The sequence below is a fragment of the Giraffa tippelskirchi genome, chromosome 1 (assembly GCF_054371585.1).
Source record: "Giraffa tippelskirchi isolate mGirTip1 chromosome 1, T2T-mGirTip1v1.2.pri, whole genome shotgun sequence".
NCBI lineage: Eukaryota > Metazoa > Chordata > Mammalia > Artiodactyla > Giraffidae > Giraffa > Giraffa tippelskirchi.
The window spans coordinates 83,222,510-83,245,122 of record NC_137275.1 but is presented as its reverse complement, the minus strand read 5'-3'; the positions used below and the strand labels follow the sequence as shown (position 1 = coordinate 83,245,122).

General features: G+C 34.8%; 2 protein-coding genes across 31 annotated transcripts in view; one reads left to right on the top strand and one right to left on the bottom strand.

Moving 5' to 3' along the window:
• The window catches only part of LOC145547098 (uncharacterized), a 745,699-nt gene that overhangs the window by 90,726 nt on the left and 632,360 nt on the right, over positions 1 to 22,613 (bottom strand). For 17 of the 25 annotated variants that reach the window (XR_014083532.1, XR_014083596.1, XR_014083562.1 and 14 more), the window contains one exon: positions 912 to 1,044. Coding sequence is in view for 4 of the 25 variants with exons in the window: in XM_081595830.1 (XP_081451956.1) it covers positions 912 to 955 (44 nt within the window). In the remaining 21 variants the exon portion in view is untranslated. Of the gene's footprint in view, positions 1 to 459; positions 1,045 to 22,613 lie in introns of those variants that run through there. The other 8 variants (XR_014083537.1, XR_014083574.1, XR_014083589.1 and 5 more) reach the window with 1 other exon arrangement.
• STPG2 (sperm tail PG-rich repeat containing 2) overlaps positions 1 to 22,613 on the top strand; it is a 601,931-nt gene that overhangs the window by 506,144 nt on the left and 73,174 nt on the right. The window lies entirely within an intron of this gene.

The window sequence follows — 22,613 nt, the reverse complement described above, 5'->3', positions numbered from 1 at the left end:
TATCTAATCAAAGATTGATTTTACTACAATTTCCCTGTCATTTCCTGTGGGTAGTCTAGTTACAAGTATGTTAGACCTTTGCTATTTCCTTATGTGTGTTGTACTCTATTTTGTTCTTGCCATGCTTTTTTCCGTCTGTGTTACAGTTTACAAATTTTTTATTGACCTGTTTTTTAGTTTACTATAGAAACTGTCTTCTTCTCCATCCAGTTTCTACTAACCTCATTCCATGAGCTTTAAATTTCAGATATTGTGCTTGTACAGTTTTTAAATGCCTACTTGATGCTTACTTTATAGAAATTTTTAATCTTTTCATGAAAATTTTCAATCTTTTCCTTAATTATTAATAACATTGATATTTTACTATTAATCTTGGAAAACTCAGTATCTGAATCATTATCTCTTATTCATATACTTGTTTACTTTTTTTCCTGACTGTTGATCACGATTTCCTCCTCCTTTGCATGACAGTAATTTTTTATTGTATGTCAGACCTTGTATATAAGAAACGTTTTAGCTCTATAATTTATTTCCCAACAGGGAAGGCTTACCCGTGAGACTAATCACTTCAATCCTGTCCGGGACTGAGCAGGATCAAGTTTAGGTGGCAATTTGAGTTAACTCTCAGTTTATCTTTGATTCATCCCTGTTCCTTGGACATGACCCTGTGAACTTTTCACTGAAAGCCTGATAGATTTTTGTCTCCTTAGCTGTGAAAGACTGCAGAGATTTAACTTTGGTATTTTGCCCCAGAAAGCTTCAGGATACGTCAGATGTGCGTGTGTGATGGGACTGTGGCTTCTTAATATTTGCCTCACAAGCACAGCAAGATGGAAAAGATTACACTCTTCCCTTCAGGCCCAGCACCATCCTTGTCCATTTACCTCTGATGTGGAAAACCAGCCACTCACCCTGTGACTTGTCTAGTTTGTGAACAGTTATCCTGGATCCACATGCCCACTGAATATTCTGCTGGTTTCTTCTTATTCCAGTAAAGTCACTTTGTGTGATCCTACTCTGATCTGCAGATCACACCCAAATGTCCTATAGAAGAAAACAGATGGTGATTACCTGTTGAGAAAAGACTCACCACTGTGGTATTTTAGTTTGTCTATTCTTTATTGTTTCCTCAATACTCTGATATACTTTAAAAATGTTTCTTTTTCAAGTTATCTGTTTTACTCATTTTACTAGTTGTTGTAGTGTGAATGTTGGCAACTGACTAGATCCTATGAAGAAATGGAGGCTCCCCACTCGTATCTGGGCTTCCCTGGTAGCTCAGCTGGTAAAGAATCAGCCTGAAATGCAGGAGACCCTGGTTCGATCCCTGGGTCAGGAACATCTCCTGTAGAAGGGGTAGGCTACCCACTCCAATATTCTTGGTCTTCCCTGGTGGCTCAGACGGTAAAGAATCTGAAGCTGTCTGTTCTTTCCTAGGGTTCTCATAACACTGTGATACTCTCTGCTTGTCTTTGTCATAATACTTTTCTCGTTTGATAACAATGATCCCCTCTGTGTCTGTATGTGTGTGCAGGAGATAGGGGTACTGGTTGTGTTTCTGTCTCTGCGCCTAGACTGTAGGGTTTCTAGAGTCAATGTCCCTAGCATGTGCCTATGAATGATGGAAGGTGAATACATGTGGAACAAATCAATGATTGGCAATTATACTCATTCTAGGACATAGGTTATTAGATGTTTGGAATTAGTTGTTGTCTGAAATATTTAAAATAGCTTGATGTAAAAGGTTCCAGTATCCATAACTATCTCCACTCTGACATGTAATCTTGGGCCAAAGATGTAATTTTGGCCCTGACAATAGTTTATCATTTTACCCTGATAAACATAGAACTTCCACTTTTGTAACTTTCACAGGGTTCAGCGAAGTGCTCTGCTCTGAGTAGACAATGTTTATAGGTAAGACTCTTGCTAAAGTTGCAGTGTTCTTAAATTTTCAAGATTTAATTCTGATAACCAACTGTATAACATTTTTACCTGGAGTACACTATTCTGATGTTATTTGTAATTCTGTAGCACAAACTCCTGCCCTTTTCCATCTCTTTACCATGTGACAGAAGTGTAGAAAACCACAGCAAAGTTTTATATATTTTTGTCCTTATGTAATGATAAAAGTACATATTTTTCTTGATTTAAAATCACAAACTATGAGTAACTTTCTAATGTTAACACCTACATAAGGGTTAGTTTTCAGGGTTTTTTTTTTTTTATATTGTAATTACACAAATCCTAATTAAGTTATTCTTGATCACACATTTCTTCCTCATTTGGAAATTCTATGATTCCCTGAACAATGTGCTAATGAAGCTTCACTGTTCTTTATGGTTTATTTTAAAGCAAGACACTATTACACAATTTCTTGTAAGATTTGTCTGAACCTAATTAAAATTTAGTGCATCAATTCTAATTTTATAGATTGAATGTCTAAAGTTCATAAGAAGGAGTAAAGTTTCATCCTAAAATTTTAAATGGAAACTTTTTCAGTATTATGTAACCCTACATCTGAGCCTTCTTAAAATTTTCTCATGAGTTGGGATTAATTGGTGAAAATTTTCTTAGCTTCATATCCCTAATGTAGTCAAATTGTAACTACTAATCTTTTTCTACTACAACCTTTTTTTAATATAACAAAATTCCTCACTAGTTATTTAAGAAAGGAAACAAATCATAAGGGATTAATGAGTGATAATGTGATATTAAAAATATCTCAGAAGTCAGATTTGAAGGACTTTCTATAAAGCTTCCTACATTATTTTTATTCCAAATAGTATCTTCTTTTGAATTAAGTGATTTGTCAATAGCCTATAAAACACAGTTTCAAATTTTTGAATATATAGAATAGACATGCTTGTTAAAAAACACTAGTTAATGAAATGGAAAACAGCAAACTATTTTGAGGAGCTCAGTAATACTGAGTTGATACTTTCTTGATAGATTGCATTTTCTTTATCGTTTAATTCAAAGTGTTACCTAATTTGCACTCAGACTTTTTTGACCCAGGAATTATTCAAAAATATGTTGCCTATATTTATGGTTTCTACTTCTCTGGATTATAGGTGGTAGGGTAGGGGAAGCAGCTGGTTAAATGTGCTTTTAGTAGATAGTTATTCAAAGAAATATATCAGTATTTAAGAGGAAAAATCAAGTTGTTTAGTTATAATTTCATATGCATAAATTGTAATTGGTTCAGAAACACTAGTATTTAACCTAATATTTTAACTTGTTTACTATCAAATATGTAATTGGTTCAACTAATCTAGAGGAAGAGGTGGATTAACTAGGGAAGCCAAGGTGGGTAATTCCCAGGAGATTCTAAAAGGTGGCACAACCCTAATAAATCTACCATCTCCCAAGGCCTGAGTCAGCTATTCTATTTAATAAATTGTTATTTTCTAGTACACCAAAGACATGTAAAATTCATGGGAAAACTTATGTTTACCAAGCTCAGGAGACTGACATATAAAACCCAAATAGCAGTTTACAATAAGAACTGTAATGTCTAAAGGTACTACTAAATAAGGAAAATTACCTTGCAAAGCCTAATTATAATCAAGGCACCAGTCTATAAATTCATGGTAAGAAATACAACTATCCAGGGAACTGGACACTTGAATCTTCTAGTAAGCACATTTTCTCTCTAGGTGCCATGTGAGAAACTATTATAATTGAAAGGTAGTTTGGTGAATGTCTAATCAGAATAAGGTAAATTAGCTATGTGATTTGAAGTTTGATACTCAAGTTAATATGCTTCTCAAGGACCATGAGAGTGTCTTATTCTTTTTTTTTTTTTTTTTAATCCTGATTGTGTGGAACATGCTAGAGATTTTTTAAGTCTGTTGAATGAACACTCTGTACAGAAGAAGACATGTGTTCCAGATGCTAGGAAATATTTCATTTCCTGCACTAAACATATTGTCTTTAACAAGTATATAATTGCTAACAATGATAGGAGAAAATACCTGTAAAACTAGTAGCTAATCAATTTTATATAAAAATCTCTTCAAAATGAACATGAATACCTAAGGTAGGATTGCTCATTACACAACTCCTGGGTCACCATTTAGTTAGAATGCCACGTGGAGGTGCACAATACAATAGTACTGACCTATGGTTAGCTCATTTTTACATTTTAAGATGAGTGACAAGAAAAGCAAAGTATATTATTAAAAATATGTGCAATTATTATAGACAAGGTGCTGCATTACATATTCACAACAGATAACTCACCATAAGAACACTGCCGTGCACAGTTTCAATGCACAGTGCTCCAAACAATGCCATCAAGAACTTAACGCTTTTGCACTATCCAGCACATAACCAATTAAAACTGCCTTTCTCACCCTAACCCCTCTGTACCTGAGTCACTCTTTGCTTTTGTTGTCGTTTTACTTTCTTTTCAATGATTATTCTTTCAATAACTGTTATCCCCAGAAATCATATGTCAAGGACTATCAACTTCTATTTTCAACTTCTGGGTTAGATAAGTATCTTGATTACATATTTGCTGTTGCTATTCATTGTAGGGGTGACAGTAAGCAAAGCACACCTGAGGGTAATCATCGTGAAAACGGGAGAAATGATGTTTAGGGAGAGGGGTCCTTTGCACACCTTGAGTTCATCCTGAGTAAATGCTTTGGGCTCTGCTTGGATTGGTACTTGTGTGCTGTCTTGTTTATTAGCAGCAGTAGACTAAATATCCGGAGAAGGCAATGGCACCCCACTCCAGTACTCTTGCCTGGAAAATCCCATGGATGGAGGAGCCTGGTAGGCTACAGTCCATGGGGTCGCTAAGAGTCAGATATGACTGAGCGACTTCACTTTCACTTTTCCCTTTCATGCACTGGAGAAGGAAATGGCAACCTACTCCAGTATTCTTGCCTGGAGAATCCTAGGGACGGCGGAGCCTGGTGGGCTGCCGTCCATGGGATCGCACAGAGTCGGACACGACTGAAGCGACTTAGCAGCAGCAGACTAAATATCCAACTCAGGTTATCTAAAGACATACCTCTAGAGTTTGTCACCATTTGTGACTGTCCTTTTGCATGTGGGCTTCAGACTTCCAGTTTTTAGCTGTGCTACTTTGGGCGAGACTAATTCCTATGAGTGTTGGCATTGCTTTAACATGTTGACAACAATAACTTTCAGAATTGTAAAAAGCAAAAACATATTGCAGTAGCTATTAAATCATTCCTAGGACATAATAGGTTTTTCTGTTGGCATTCAACCATTATTTGAAAGTAAAAAGGTTTCTCTTTAAAAACTCAAGCACTTTTTTTCTGTTTGTTTTGTTTACATTTTAACGATCCCTTAGGAAATTCCACATAAGCACTTTCATTACTAATCTGCTGCATTGTATGTGATTTTTGATTATTTTCCTCTCCAGTGACCAATGTAGGTTGATAAAAGAGGACATTCAGATTTTAAGATCCTGGAGAATAGAAAATTTAATATTTTTTTCTATTTAATGTAATAATTTGTTATGTGTAATATAGCTTAAAATTTTAAAAGATAATTTTTTCTCACATTATTTCCCTTCGGTACTTTTTCAGTTTTTCTCATTTTTCAATGACGTTCTTTTTTTACCCCACCACAAAATTTTTTAAGCTTATTTAAATGCAGAAGTATAATTTTGAACTGCAGTTATGACTAAATGATACATTTTGAAATATATTTTCTTTTTCCCTGCTGTTCTGTTTTCAAATGAGTATTTTTTAAGATATTGAAAACTATGTCTTATTTTTGGAAACATCTAAATTATTAAAAATATGTTATCTATAAGTTCTGTTCATAGCATTTGACAATTTCTATGGTGTAAATACTTCTACCATGACAATTTTAAACAATTAGTGGGTAAAAATTCTGAAACTTTAGACACTGTTCTGTGGTCTATGTCATTCTAGCATTTCAGGAATCTTACCATCCTGAAAACTAGGTACATAAAAGGAAAGAATAAAATATTTACAGTCCTTTACAATTGAATTATCTCCTTGGTAACCAAATAATATAAAGAAATATCTTCTTATAAATAATTACTTCAGCTACAAATGAATACAAAATAATAAAATTAACTATAACAACTTTCCTATCTTCAGTGAACTCAAAATAGATTTTGAACATCAATAGGAGAGAGTGAGTGAGGGAGAGAGATAGTCAACACAAAAGCAAAATAGACATGTTCTCTGCTACTGACTGTGTAATGGAGGAAAACACAGCAATTTTTTTATAACAATGTTTTTAACTACATGTTTCAACTTATTCTGCATGTAATGACTGCCTGCTCTGTTTTTTTCCATTCCTCTCACTTTAATTATTTTGATGCTAATACTATTTTTCTTGGTCAGGGTTTATATTATATATTCCCCTACAACCCTAATTTTTCTAGCAGGTATGTACTAGAGCACTAAGTGGATTCAACATTTGGTGTCATCCTTAAATAATCATAGCTATATCATTAAATTTTAATTCTTGACTTTTGAGTCATCTTTTGGCTGTCTAGATTTCAACACTGAACAGTTAATTTTTAAGCATCCATGAACACATATATATTGTCTCATATATTAGAGTGTTTGGCATTTGCATTTATACCTAAAAAGCAACTCATTGGGGAATAATAATATTCACTCATACATTTTTTTCCCCATCAGAAATTTGAATTTGAAAACAATGTTTGACCGAATTCTGGTGTTGAGTGTTGTGGTGATGAAATTTGAGACTAGCTTAAATTTATTTCTCCTTGAAGTTGACTTGTATTTTCTGCCTGTTTGCCTGAGGAACTCTTTATCATGGACACAGAGTAAGTTTAGACAGATTAGTGTCATTTCTGTCATTTATGAATGTTAAAGTCCTTTCTGGTATATAGTGTAACATCTTTAGATTCAGTTCTTCATTTATTCAGAGAAATGTTACTACAATACATGTCTTCAGTTTTTTAAATTCAACTTACCAGATATTTGATCACCTTAGTGTCTGTTTATCAGCATCTCTCAATGAGAAGCTTTAATATGTTTCTATTTCTATTTTTTCTTAATTTTTTATAACTACCTCAAATATTCTCTAAAGTCATTGGTGTGACTTTTATTAACTCTGACTCTTACTATTTCTAATCTGTACATTTGATTTCAGTATTTTGGCTCTTAATTTTGTTGTCTTGCATCTTATCTTTGTGAGTCACCTAATGACTTCTAATTTCTTCTATTGAATTTTTCTCAGATTGTTCTTGAGAATATGCTTTTAGTCCTTGTATTATGTTTCAAATTATGTTTTTATTTTGCATCTCTCTCACTTCTAATGCTTTTTCTTTTTTTCCTATTTATAGTATGTTTGTATAGTTTATATATGCTATTTCGTTTCATTTTTTAGAAATGTTAAAATGGGCAGCTTTGTTCAGAACTTTTATTTTCTCTGACTACATGTGATTGAATTATCCTTGACACTTTTGTATATTTTAGAGTGTTTTCTCTATTTTACTATTATCTAAAGGCTAAATATTCTTATCTATACACTTTGTGTATTTGCATATTAAGTAGTATTTATGAACTCTTCCTGCACCTACGTCCTCCTCTCTCTGTCATGTACTATTAATAGATCAGGTCCTCCTTCACTCAAAGGCATCTCTTCAGCAATTCTGCTTTCCTTCTTCTTCATCAGGCTTTTTTTCTCTTTTACACCATCTCAACATCAGGTTCTGGTATATTACATTTTTAAAGTGCTTGGTTGATCCCTCTTCCTCTCCAATCATTGGTGCATGTTTCTGTTTCCATTCACTATAACTTTCCTTAAAACATTTTCTGGACTTGTTTTCCCCACCTCCTCTCCTTTTATTCTCTTTTGTACCTAGTAGCCTTTTACGCTACACTGTACAGAAACCACTCTTGTCACGGCCAGTGAGAACTGCCATGTGGTTAAATTCAGTGTGGATTTTCAGTCTTCATCTTACCTATTAGCTGCATTTGATATGGCACTTGACACTCCTTCCTCCTTGAAGGGCTTCCCTGGTGGCTCAGCTGGTAAAAAAAATCCACCTGTAATGTGGGAGACCAGGGTTTGATCCCTGGATTGGGAAGATGCCCTGGAGAAGGGAATGGCTATCCACTCCAGTATTCTGGCCTGGAGAATTCCATGAACTGTATAGTCTGACTTGCAAAGAGTCGGACACAGCTGAGTGACTTTCACTTTCACCTCCTTGAAACTTCAATGCTTAACATATAGGACAGCATCCTGTGTCACTAACCACCCATTTTCAATTTCCTTTTCCAGTTCCTTCTGATCTCCCTAATTTTATTAAAGTGGGAGTGCTCTTAGGCTCTACTTTTCAACTTCTTTTTTATCTCAGAGCCTTGATGACAGCTTTAAATGCTATCTTTATGTTGATGAGGTCTCATGTTTTACCTCCATCCAGTCAGGCTCTTTTCACTATACTTCAATCATCAAACCCCCACTTGGAAGTCTAGTGGGCATTTCAAATTTTACATATCCAAAGCCAGACTTCTGGCTTGACTCATCTCTTCCTCACCTTCATGTAGTTGGTCAGAAATTCCTATTGAATATATAGGAATATATATATTCTCCTTTCAGAACATATATGAATTTCAACCTCTTTACAACTTCTAGCCCTACCACTGTCATCAACTTTTCTCTGAATGATAGATGTAACTTCCTAATGGGTCTCTTTGTGTCTATGCTTGCTCCTTCTAGCATTTATCCTCAAGACTGTAGTCAGAATGTGCTAATTAAAATATAAATTAGATTAAATCTCCCATCTGTTCAAAACACTCCATGCTTTACTTTTCATTCTATGTAAAAGCCAAAGTACTTACTTACAATGATATAAGATCCTATGCAATACACCTGCCTCTAGCTCCAACCCAACTACTTTTTTATCTCATCCCCTACTAACTTCTGCCGGGTTCACTCCCTGTAAGTGGCACTGTCTACCTGGCTGTTGCTCAGGCCTGCTTTTGTACCTGCTGTCTCTGCTGCCTAGAATCTCAACATTACCTGTTCAGTGGTTCACTCTCAGTTCCTTCCAGTCTTTCCTCATTTGTCACCTTCTCACAGAGGACTTCCCTGACTACTCTATTAATTGGAACACTTCTCCCCCAAGGACTTCTCCATGTCTCTTCTTTAACATTTAATCACATTTTAATAAGCTATAGACATATTTGAGTTTTGATTTTAATAACTTTCTAAATAAGGTAAACTTCATAAACTAAATATTTTTACCTGATTTGATTACTGCCATTTCTTTAGTACCTGAAGCAGTGCCATATACATAATAGATTCTCAAGAGTGGTTAAATAAACAAATGAAAGAATGAACAAATGAATGGTGCAAGGGCTAGATCTCAGCTATAGCTCACTATAATTCATGCTGGGTAACCTGGGTTCTTTTTCTTATTGTTTAATTGCCGTGTTAGGGCCCACTTATCCCAAGTAAAGAGGTGTGGAACTCCCATAGTTTTTAGATCTTTTACTTAACTCAATATGATATCCTGGAATATAGAAATTCCCGGTGATAGTTTCTCACTCTGCTGATTTTTTCCTGCATCATAGAAGTTGTTAATATTTGTACTTTCTTGGGTTTATTCTGATTTTCCCAGGGCTGATGAATCACTCGAGTAAGCTTTGCTCAAAATTAGAAAGTATAATGAGAATTAGCAGGATTTTCTTGACTCCTCATTTCCTAAGTATATATTAATTTCTTTGAGGGAGATGGGGCAAGGAGTGATACATTTTTTAGTTTGGGCATCTCATTGTATCCCATTAATAATTTAGGTCTTGCTGGTGAATTTTGTTGGAATTTTTTACTGTTTTCCTTCATTTTGTTAAATACAGAAGGAGTGAGTTTTTTTTTTTCAGTACTGTTTCAATCCTCTATAGTACAGGAAGTCTGTATATTTTAAAAAATGAAGCAATATTAAAAATAAACCAGCAATCTGCACTATTGGCATGTTTTTGTTTCTCTGTTTCTTATTTTAGTTAAAATGTGCAATTATTTGTTGCAAGTTTCAAGATCATTATGTTTTTGTTCAGTCTTCCTTTTTATTTTTGCAGCTGTAGATTTTACTGAGAATCTGAGTGACATTTTCCTAAACCATATGATTATGCATTTTTTCTTTTGTTTCATACATGAAAGCATTTGGTTTGTGGTTTATAAAAAGCCTTTATAATTAAACAACAGCAACATTTACCAGTATCGCTTCTCAGTGACAAAAAAGTCTTCTCAAATGCTAAATAAGATCTTTATGAGATTTCTCTGAACTAAACTGCATGCTGCTGCTACTGCTAAGTAGCTTCAGTCGTGTCCGACTCTGTGCGACCCCATAGACGGCAGCCTACCAGGCTCCGCCGTCCCTAGGATTCTCCAGGCAAGAATACTGGAGTGGGTTGCCATTTCCTTCTCCAGTGCATGAAAGGGAAAAGTGAAAGTGAAGTCGCTCAGTCGTGTCTGACTCTTAGCGACCCCATGGACTGTAGCCTACCAGGCTCCTCAGTCCATGGGATTTTCAGGCAAGAGTACTGGAGTGGGGTGCCATTGCCTTCTCCGACTAAACTGCATAATAGGCATTAAAAACAGAAATATAGACCAATGGAATAAGATAGAAAGCTCAGAGATAAATCCACATACCTATGGGCACATTATCTTTGACAAAGGAGGCAAGAATATATAATGAAGAAAACACAGCCTCTTCAATAAGTGGTGCTGGGAAAACTGGACAGCTACATGTAAAAGAATGAAACTAGAACACTTCCTAACACCATACACAAAAATAAACTCAAAATGGATTAAAGACTTAAAATATAAGGCCAGAAACTATAAAGCTCCTAGAAGAAAACATAGACTGTACACCCTTTGACATATATCACAGAAACATCCTCTTTGATCCACTTCCTTGAGTAATGGAAAATAAAACCAAAACAAATGGGACCTAATTAAACTTAAAAGCTTTTGTATAGCAAAGGAAACAATAAATAAGATTAAAAGAAAACCCTCAGAATGGGAGAAAATAATTGCAAATGAAACAACTGATAAAGGATTAGTCTCCAAATTATATAAGCAGCTCAATATCAGAAAAATAATTCAATCAAAAAATGGGCAAAAGACATAAACAGACATTTCTCCAAAGACATACAGATGGCCAATAAACACAAGCAAAGATGCTCAACATCACTAATTATTAGAGAAATGCAAATCAAAACTACAATGCAGTATCACCTCACACTAGTCAGAATGGTCATCATCAAAATCTACAAACAATAACTGCTCTAAAGAAGGGGAGAATAGAGAACCCTCTTGCACTGTTGGGAATTTAAATTGATACAGCCACTATGGAGAACAATAAGGAGATCCCCTTAAAAACTATGAAAAAAACTACTATATGACACAGTGATTCCACTACTGGGCATATACCCTGAAAAAACCATAATTGAAAAAAACACACGTACCCCATTGTCCATTGCAACACTATTTACAAAAGCTAGAACATGGAAATAGCTTAGACGTCCATTGACAGATGAATGGATACAGAAATTGTGGTACATGTATACAATGGAATATCAGCCATAAAAAAGAATGAATTTGAGTCAATTCTAGTGAGGTGGATCAAACTAGAATCTGTTACACAGAGTGTAGGAAGTCAGAAAGAGAAAAAGAAATATCATATATTAACACATAAATATGCAATCTAGAAAATGGCATTGATGAACCTATTTGCAGGGAAGGAATGGAAACACAGGTGTAGAGAACAGACTTTTGGACACAGTTGGGGAAGGAGAGACTGGGATGAATGGAGAGAGGCATCAACATATATACACTACCATGTGTTAAACAGATAGCCTGGCACTCTGTGATGATCTATAGAGGTGGGATGTGGGGAGCAGAGGAAGACTCACACAGAAGGGACTTATGTATGTTTGTGAGTGATTTTGTGTTTCTGTACAGCAGAAATCAACACAACATTGTAAAGCACTTTTCCTCCAATTAAAAATACATTTAAAAATATAAACTGAATAATATAAAAATTGAAGCAAATTGAAATTTTTATGGCTGCATCCTGCAGAATAAGGGATTTTAGATACCCAGTAAGGATCAAACCAATGCCCGTTGCAGTGGAAGCTCAGTCATAACCACTGGACTACCAGGGAACCACCACAAATGGACTTTTTATTAAAGCTCTTATAATTAGTGGTGTTGAACATCTTTTCACATACCTCTGGGCCATCTGTATGTCTTCATTGTATACATGTCTGTTTAGGTATTCTGCCCATTTTTGGATTGGGTTGTTTTGATGCTCTTAAGTGTCATGAGCTAATTATAAATTTTGGAGACTTATCCATTATTGGTCACATCATTTGCAAATATTTTCTCCCAAATGTGGGCTGTCTTTTTGTTTTGTTTACTGTTTCCTTTGCTGTGCAAAAGTTTTGAGATTAGTTCAGTTCACTTAAGTCACTCAGTCATGTCCGACTCTTTGTGATCCTATGGACTGCAGCAGGCCAGGCTTCCCTGTCCATCACCAACTCCCGGAGCTTACTCAAACTCATGTCCATAGAGTTGGTGATGCCATACAACCATCTAATCCTCTATCATCCCCTTCTCCTCCCACCTTGAATCTTTCCCAGCATCGGAGTCTTTTCTAATGAGTCAACTCTTCACATGAGGTGGCCAAAGTATTGGAGTTTCACCTTCAGCATCAGTCCTTACAATGAATATTCAGGACTGATTTCCTTTAGAATTGACTGATTGGATCTTCTTGTGGTCCAAGGGACTTTCAAGAGTCTTCTCCAACACCACAATTCAAAAGCATCATTTCTTCGGCACTCAGATTTCTTTATAGTCCAACTCTCACATCCATACATGACTACTGGAAAAACCATCGCTTTGACTAGACGAACCTTTGTGGCAAAGTAATGTTTCTGCTTTTTAATCTAGGTTGGTCATAACTTTTCTTCCAAGGAGCAAGCATCTTTTAATTTCATGGCTGTAGTCACCATCTGAAGTGACTTTGGAGCCCCCCAAAATAAAGCCTGCCACTGTTTCCCCATCTGTTTGCCATGAAGTGATGGAACCCCATGCCATGATCTTGATTTTCTGAATGTTGAGTTTTAAGCCAACTTTTCACTCTCCTCTTTCACTTTCATCAAGAGGCTCTTTAGTTTTTCTTCACTTTTCTGCTATAAGGGTGGTGTCATCTGCATATCTGAGGTTATTGATATTTCTTCCGGCAAACTGGATTCCAGCTTGTGCTTCATCCAGCCAAGCATTTTGCATGATGTATTCTTCATATAAGTTAAATAAGCAGGGTGACAATATACAGCCTTGACGTACTCCTTATCCCAGTTGGAACCAGTCTGTTGTTCCATGTCCAGTTCTAACTATTGCTTCCTGACCTGCATCCAGATTTCTCAAAAGGCAGGTCAGGTGGTCTGTTATTCCCATCTCTTTAAGAGTTTTCCACAATTTATTGTGATCCACACAGTCAAAGGCTTTGGCATAGTCAATAAAGAGGGGTAGATATTTTTATAGAACTCTCTTGCTTTTTCGATTATCTAACAATGTTGGCAATTTGATCTCTGATTCCTCTGCCTTTTCTAAATCCAGCTTGAGCATCTGGAAGTTCATAGTTCACGTACTGTTGAAGCCTGGCTTGGAGAATTTTGAGCATTACTTTACTAGCTTGTGAGATGAGTACAATAGTGCGGTAGCTTGAGCATTCTTTGGCATTGCCTTTCTTTGGGATTGGAATGAAAACTGAACTTTTCCAGTCCTATAGCCACTGCTGAGTTTTCCAAATTTGCTGGCATATTGAGTCCAGCACTTTCAAAGCATCATCTTTGAGGATTTGAAATAGCTCAACCGGAATTCCATCACATCCACTAGAGTTGTTTATAGTGATGCTTTCTAAGGCCCACTTGACTTCACATTCCAGGATATGTGGCTCTGGATGAGTGATCATGCCATCGTGATTATCTGGGGAGTAAAGATCTTTTTTGTATAGTTTTTCTGTGTATTCTTGCCACCTCTTCTTAATATCTTCTTTTTCTGTTAGGTCCACAGCATTTCTGTCCTTTATCGAGCCCACCTTTGCATGAAATGTTCCCTTGGTATCTCTAATTTTCTTGAAGAGATCTCTAGTCTTTCCCATTCTATTGTTTTCCTCTATTTCTTTGCACTGATCGCTGAGGAAGGCTTTCTTATCTCTCCTTCCTATTCTTTGGAACTCTGCATTCAAATGATTTTATCTTTGTTTTTTCTCCTTTGCTTTTTACTTCTCTTTTTCTCAGACAGCCATTTTGCTTTTTTGCATTTCTTTTTCTTGGGGATGATCTTGATCCCTGTCTCCTGTACAATGTCACAAACCTCTGTCCATAGTTCCTCAGCACTCTGTCTATCAGATCTAATCCCTTGAATCTATTTGTCACTTCCACTGTATAATCGTAAGGGATTTGATTTAGGTTATACCTGAATGGTCTAGTGCTTTTCCTTACTTTCTTGGACGTGGGGCATCTCCTCACAGTTGCTCCAGCACCGTGCAGCCACCACTCTAGCCTTTTAAGAAGATCTCAATGGATGAGTTAGGATGTTTAAATCTTTATTTTAGCTCCATCCAATTCAGGTTTTGAGTTTAAGTAGATACCCTTTTTTATTTTTGTTTTATTTGCATTATTCTGGGAGATGGAGCAAAAAATATATTTCTTCCATTTATGTCAGAGAGAGTTTTGCCTATGTTTTCCCCTAGGAGTAACTACAATGAGATAACCATTCTAGCTGGTGTAAAGGGATATCATCAAACATCCACAAACGGTAAATATAATGTAATGTAAATTGGTATAGCCAATGTATAGCAATGTAAATTGGTATAGCCTCTGTGGAGAACAGTATAGAGATTCCTTAAAAAACTAAAATTAGAGCTACTATATGACCCTACAATCCCACTCTTATGCATATATCTGGAGAAAAACATGATCCAAAAGGATATAAGCACCCCAGTGTTCATTGCAGTACTGTTTACAATAGGCAACATATGGAAGCAACCTAAATGCCCATCAACAGAGAAATGGGTAAAAAAAGATGTAGTACATTTGTATAATGGAATAATACTCAATCATTAAAAAGGATGAAATAATGCCATTTGTAGCACCATGGATGAACCTAGAGATTGTCATACTGAGTGAAGTAAGTCAGACAAAGAAAGAAATATTGTATTACATCCCTTATATGTGGAATCTAGAAAGAAATGATAGAAATTGACTTACAAATCAGAAAGGGACTCACAAACTTAGAGGATGAACTTATAGTTGCCTGTACATACTGCTATATTTAAAATGGATAACCAATAAGGACTGACTGTATAGTACATGGAACTCTGCTCAATGTTATGTAGCAGCCCAGATGGGAGGGGAGTTTGGGGGAGGATGGATACATGTATATATATATGCCTGAGTCCCTTTGCTGTTCACTTGAAGCTATCACATTTGTTAATAGGCTATACCTCAATACAAAATAAAAAACCAAAATTTTAAGAGTACTATTTAAAAAAACTTAATACCTTACATGAAAATTACATATACCTTCAAAAATACTTCACCCACTTAAGCAACATTGCTCCTTATGAACTCATTCTCTGTAATTTAAAAAGTCCACCCGCATGAAAACTTAGTCTTTGTTTGAGAGTGCTTAGCCCATGGAAGACTCACAAAGACTAAATTGAGAATTTCTTTCTTAAAATTCATTTATGTATGAACATATACCCTAATTCTATACCCTCATTTTTAGGAAAGTGAAGAGGTCTACTGGATTCTGATTTTTCTCCAGGGTTCATTTAGCAAGTGCTGTCTATAGCTGTTTCTCCCTGTTCCCATTCTAGCACATGGCAAGTAGTCAGAATTGTATAAGCTGCCTGCATATGTTTTTTTCTGTTTCGATTATCCTTAACACTTGGGAAGTAATGGAAATAAGTGCTACTTCTAAACGGTTTAATCATTTTTATTTTAAATAATGCTAATTTTTTCCTGTATAACTCATCTTAAATAATGCTTTTTTTATCCTATGTAAAACAATGTCAAGAACTCCTGCTTTTTAAAAAATATAGACTTAAACATGAGAAATTTATTTTTCTTAGCATTTTAATATAAATGTTGCTTTCTTTTCTCTCATGGAGTCATGAACTTCTAGCTAAACTATAGAGCAGAAAAACAACTTTTACAAAGATATTTGGCAGGCAAAATTAATGCCCCATTGTGAGTCTCACCTTTGAAGAAAGTCAAAGAACAACCAAGGTACATTTGCAAGGAATTATTAGATAAGAGAAATGATTCACACACTGCTGGGATACACATACTGCTCTATGGGAACTTCAGAGTTAGGATGCTTCTAAGAGACTGCATGAACTGTACAGTTATTTATACAAGCATAAAGGCTAGGTGTATGACTTTCCAACAGAAAGATCATTTTTCCCCAACCTAATGTTTTCTTTTTACCTTCCAGATTAAGCAGTATATTTCATATAACCATGGCAGTGCAGTAATTCTCTGGTTTAAGCTTTTTCATGCAACAAAGCTTACTTTTTTTTTTTTCTTTTGTTCTAGCAGCAGGAAACATTTGACTGAAAAGCAAATCACAATCTTTTGAGATTAGATGCATGCTGTGTAATTCTGAGTTCAGCATATGTCTTGAGGGTGTGTGTTTAATAATACTTTTTTCCTGAGGCAGTTCTATTTTGTCTGCCTGGAGATACAAAGACATTCTGTTCAACTGTTAAAGCTCTGTACTAGTATAAGCAAGAGCTTATAATTATTAAAATCAAGAGAAAAATTTCAAATTATTTTTAGATTCTCTTTACAATATATTCTGATTGAGAACACGTTCCTCCTTTTGGGGCATAGAAGCAGGGTTTGGAAGACATTTTCATATTTAGGGTAATAAAAGTAGAAAATGAGAGTACTAAAAAATATTGCCTTTACTAATGTTCGTCATATATAAAACACATTTGGTCCCTCTCTGATTTTTTAACACATGTATATGTAAACCATTTTCAAGTATTTATTTAATGTTTTCATGAAGTCTTCAGAGAGAATACAAAATAGTTCTCTCGTCTCTTAAAAAAAGAGAGTGAAACTTAAAAAAGACCCCGCAAGTATTCAGGCTCATGTGAACAATAGCTACTTATTGATATATACAGATGCTAATAAGCAAAAGAAAATAAATTACTTCATCTTTTTTTTCTTAACCAAACTTCTCAGATAGAATTCAATGAAATTTGAAATTTTGTTCATTATATTGCTCCCTTGGTTATTTTTTTGCCCTAAACAACTTTTTGCTCAAACATTTAATGTATATTTGGCAAACAAATTGCTTTATTGCCAAGAGTGAGTTTCTTTGAACATTGTAAATACAAAAAATATATAGTTTTTACCTATATTTACATCGTTTTTGAAATGTAAATTATTCCTTTGAAACTGACTGCATTTCTGTCACTCCAAGGAATGAGATAGGATTGTGTATCAGGCTTTATGCCATAGTTTAGAACTAAAATAAAAAAAAATGCTGGCAGAAAGTGTAGAGTCTGCCCTTCCAGGGGAAAACACAGTATAGTTGTAAAAGATATCCTGTTTCCCTGCACAGAGGCAGAGGTGCCTGCTATAGCGCCTAACACACTCTAACAACATATTAGAATGCTTTAGTAACACATGTACAAGGTTTCAGATAAATACATTAAATGTGATTTCAGTTACATAGCAAATCACCATCCATAGGCATTAGTTTCTATAAAAATCCCCAGTCAGTAATGTGTTAACAGACATAAATAGAAAAATTGACACAATAAGTAACACAATAATAATAGGGGACTTGAATACTCCATTTACATCATTGGGCAGATCATCCAGATAGAAAAGCAATAAGGAAACACAGGTCTTCAGTGACACATTAGAACAAATAAGTTTAATTGATATATAAAACATTCAACCTGAAAGATACACACTACATGTACATTCTTTTCATGTACACATGGAACATTCTCTGATATAGATTACATTCTAGACCACAAAACAAGCCCATTCTAAACCACAAAACAAGCCTCAATACATCAAGTATCTCTTCTGAACACAATGTTGTGAGACTAGAAATTAACTGTAAGGATAAGACTGTAAACACACAAATATATGGAGGCTAAAAAATATGCTACTAAACAACCAATGAATCACTGAATAAATAAGATAGGAATACAAAAAATATCTAGATACAAAGATGATGGTCCAAAACCTATGGGACACAGAAAAAGCAATTCTAAGAGGGAAATTTCCAGCAATACAAGCTTACCTTGGAAAACAATAGAAAAAAAGTCAAATAAACCTAACTTTTTCCCTAAAGCAACTAGAGAAAGAAGAAGAGACAAAACCCAAAGTTAGTAGAAGGTAAGAAGTAATAAAGATCAGAGCAGAAATAAATGAAATAGATTAAAAAAGATAGAAAAGAAATTAAAGCTGATTCTTTGAAAAGATAAAATTGATAAAATATTTAGCCAGACTCAAGAAAATAAGGAGAAGGTCTAAATCAATCAATCAGAAATGAAAAAGGAGAATTTGTAACTGAAATCACAGAAACACAAATGATTGTAAGACACTACTACAAGCCACTATATGCCAATAAAATGGAAAACCAGGAAGAAATGGACAAACTCTTAGAAAAGTATAATCAGACAGAAACAGGAAAAAACAGAAAATATAAATGGGCTAATTAAAAGAACTACAATTGAATTTTTGATTTAATAAAACTCCCAACAAACAAAAGTCCAAGACCAGGTGGCTTCACAGGTAAATTCTATCAAATATTTGCCTATACTTCTGAAAATTCTTCCAAAAATTGCAAAGGAAGGAGCACTTCCAAACTCATTCTATGATACTGCTATCACCCTGACACCAAAAGCAGACAAAGATACCATAAAAGAAAATTACAGGTTAGTATCACTGATGAATGTGATACTAAAATTGTCAACAAAATACTAGCAAACCAAATTCAACAATATATTAAAAGAATCGTGCACCATGACCAAGTGGGATGTATCCTAGGGATGCTAGAAATGTTCAATATCTACAAATCAATGAGTATATTACACTACATTAACAAACTGAAGCAAAAAATATCATCTCAGTAGATTCAGAAAAAAACATTTTGATAAAATTCAACATCCATTTCAGATAAAAAGTCTCCAGGAAGTGGGCATAGAAGGAACATACCTCAACATAAAATAAAGGCCATATATGACAAATCCAAGCTAACATAGTACTCAAGAGTTAAAAGCTGAAAGCATTCCCTCTAAGATCAAGAACAAGACAAGTTTGCCCACTCCTTCCACTTTTACCCAACATAATTTTGGAAGTTCTAGCCACAGCAATCAGAAAAGAAGAAGAAATAAAAGGAATCCAAACTGGAAATGAAGAATTAAAGCTGTCACTTTTCCAGATGACATGATATTATACATAGGAAATCCTAAAATTGCTACCAGAAAACTACTGGTATTATAATATCAATATCAATAAAGTCCATAAAGTTTCAGGGTACTAAATTAATTTACAGAAATTGGTTGCATTTCTGTATACTAACAATGAGAGAGCAAAAGGAAAAACTGGGGAAACCATCATATTGAAAAAAATAAAATAAAAACCTACCTAAGAAGCTAAAAGATCAGTATTCCAAAAACTGTGACACTGATTGAAAAAAAGCAGATGATGTAAAGAGATGGAAATATATACTGTGCTCTTGGATTGGAAAAATCAATGTTGTCCAATGACCATACTACTCAAAGCAGTCCATAGTTTCAATACAATACTTATGAAATTATCAATGGCATTTTTTCACAGAACTAGAACAAAAAAAAAATATCATGTTTGTGTGGAAACACAAAAAGGTCTCAAATAGCCAAAACAATTTTGTGAAAGAAGAATAAAGCTGAAGGAACCAGACTCCTGGTAAATTAGACTATACTACAAAGCTGCACTAATAAAAATGGTATGATACTGGCACAAAACAGAAACATAGATCAATGGAACAGATTAGAAAGCCCAGAAATAAGCCCATGCACTTACAGTCAATTAATCAATATCAAAAGAGTCAAGAATATGCAATGGAGGAAAGACAGTCTGTTCAATATGTGGCACTCAGAAAGCTGGACAGCTACATGTAAAATAATGAAATTAGAACAGTCTCTAATACCATACACAAAAATAAACTCAAAATGGATTAAACATTTAAATCTAAGACCAGAAATGATAAAACACCTAAAGGAAAACATAGGCAGAACACCCTGCCATCTGACATAAATCACAGCAATATTTTGGGGGATCTGTCTCCTAAAGTAATGGAAATAAAAGCAAAAATAAACAAATAAGACCAAATTAACTGAAAAGCTTTTGCACAGCAAAGGAAGCCATAAACAAAGCCAAATATAACCTATGGAATGACAGAAAATATTTGCAAATGATGCTAATGACAATGGCTTAATTTCCAAAATACATAACTCAACATATAACTCAACAACTAAAAGCAACCCAGTCAAAGGATGGGCAAAAGACCTCGAAAGACATTTCTCCAAGGAAGACATACAGATGGCCAACAGGCATATAAAAATATGCTCCACATTGCTAATTATTAAGATGCAAATGAAAACTACAGTGAGGTATCACTTCACACCAGCTGAATGTCCATCATCAAAATGTCTACAAATAGTAAATGCTGTAGAAAGTGTGGAGAAAAGTAAACTCTTCTACAGTGTTTGTGGGAATGTAAACTTGTGCAGCCATTTGGAGAACAGTATGGAGGTTAGTTTAAAAACTAAAAATAGAGTTACCATATGATCCAGCAATCTTACTCCTGGGCATATATCCAGAAAAGACAAAAACTCTAATTCAAAAAGATACATGCACCCCAATATTCATAGCACCACTCGCTACAATAGTTTAGACATGGAAGCAACCTCAGTCTTCACTGAAGGTGAATGGATATGGAATAAGTGGCACATATACAATGAAGTATTACTCAGCTATAAAAAAGGAATGAAATAATGCCATTTGCACCTATATAGATGGACATAGAGATTATCATATTAAATAAGTCAAACAGAGAAAGACAAATATCATGATGTCACTTATAGGTGAAATCTAAAAAAATGATACAAAATAGTATTTACAAAAGAGAGACTCACAGATATAGAAAAGCAACTTATGGTTACCAGTGGGGGGAAGAGAGAGGAAGGATAAATTAGGAGTTTGGAATTAACACTACTGTATATAAAATACATAACATCAGCCTCCTGTATGGCACAGGGAGCTATATTTAATATCTTTTAAAAATCTATAATGGAAAAGAAGCTGAAAAAGAATATGTATCTGAATCACTTTGCTATATACCTGAAAGTAACACAACATTATAAGTCAACAATACTTCACTAAAAAAATAAATGAGGGAAAAAATATATGGGATTCACTCTGGAGGAAGAGCAAATGACCAATGAACGTAAGATATTAAAAGTCTTTAACAGTGAAATGTGAATTGATACTCCACTCACGCATATGGATAGATCAACTAAACAGAAAATTAACAAGGAAACACAAACTTTAAATGATACAATAGACAAATTAGATTTAATTGATATTTACAGGAGTTTCCACCCCAAAACAATCAATTTTACCTTTTTCTCAAGTGCACATGGAACTTTCTCCAGGATAGATCACATCCTGGGCCATAAATCTAGCCTTGGTAAATTCAAAAAAATTGAAATCATCCCAGCCATCTTCTCTGACCACAATGCAGTAAGATTAGACCTCAATTACAGGAAAAAAACTATTAAAAGTTCCAACATATGGAGGCTAAACAACACGCTTCTGAATAACCAACAAATCACAGAAGAAATCAAAAAAGAAATAAAATTATGCATGGAAACGAATGAAAATGAAAACACAACAACCCAAAACCTATGGGACACTGTAAAAGCAATACTAAGGGGAAGGTTCATAGCAATACAGGCGTACCTCAAGAAACAAGAAAAAAATCAAATAAATCAACTAACTCTACACCTAAGGCAACTAGAGAAGGAAGAAATGAAAAACCCCAGGGTCAGTAGAAGGAAAGAAATCTTAAAAATTAGGGCAGAAATAAATGCAAAAGAAACAAAAGAGACCATAGCAAAAATCAACAAAACTAAAAGCTGGTTTTTCGAGAAGATAAACAAAATTGATAAGCCATTAGCCAGACTCATCAAGAAACAAAGGGAGAAGAATCAGATCAACAAAATTAGAAATGAAAATGGAGAGATCACAACAGACTCCACAGAAATACAAAGGATCATAAGAGACTACTACCAACAGCTATATGCCAATAAAATGGACAACTTGGAAGAAATGGACAAATTCTTAGAAAAGTATAACTCTCCAAAACTGAACCATGAAGAAATAGAAGATCTTAACAGACCCATCACAAGCACGGAAATCGAAACTGTAATCAGAAATCTTCCAGCAAACAAAAGCCCAGGACCAGACGGCTTCACAGCGGAATTCTACCAAAAATTTAGAGAAGAGCTAACACCTATCCTACTCAAACTCTTC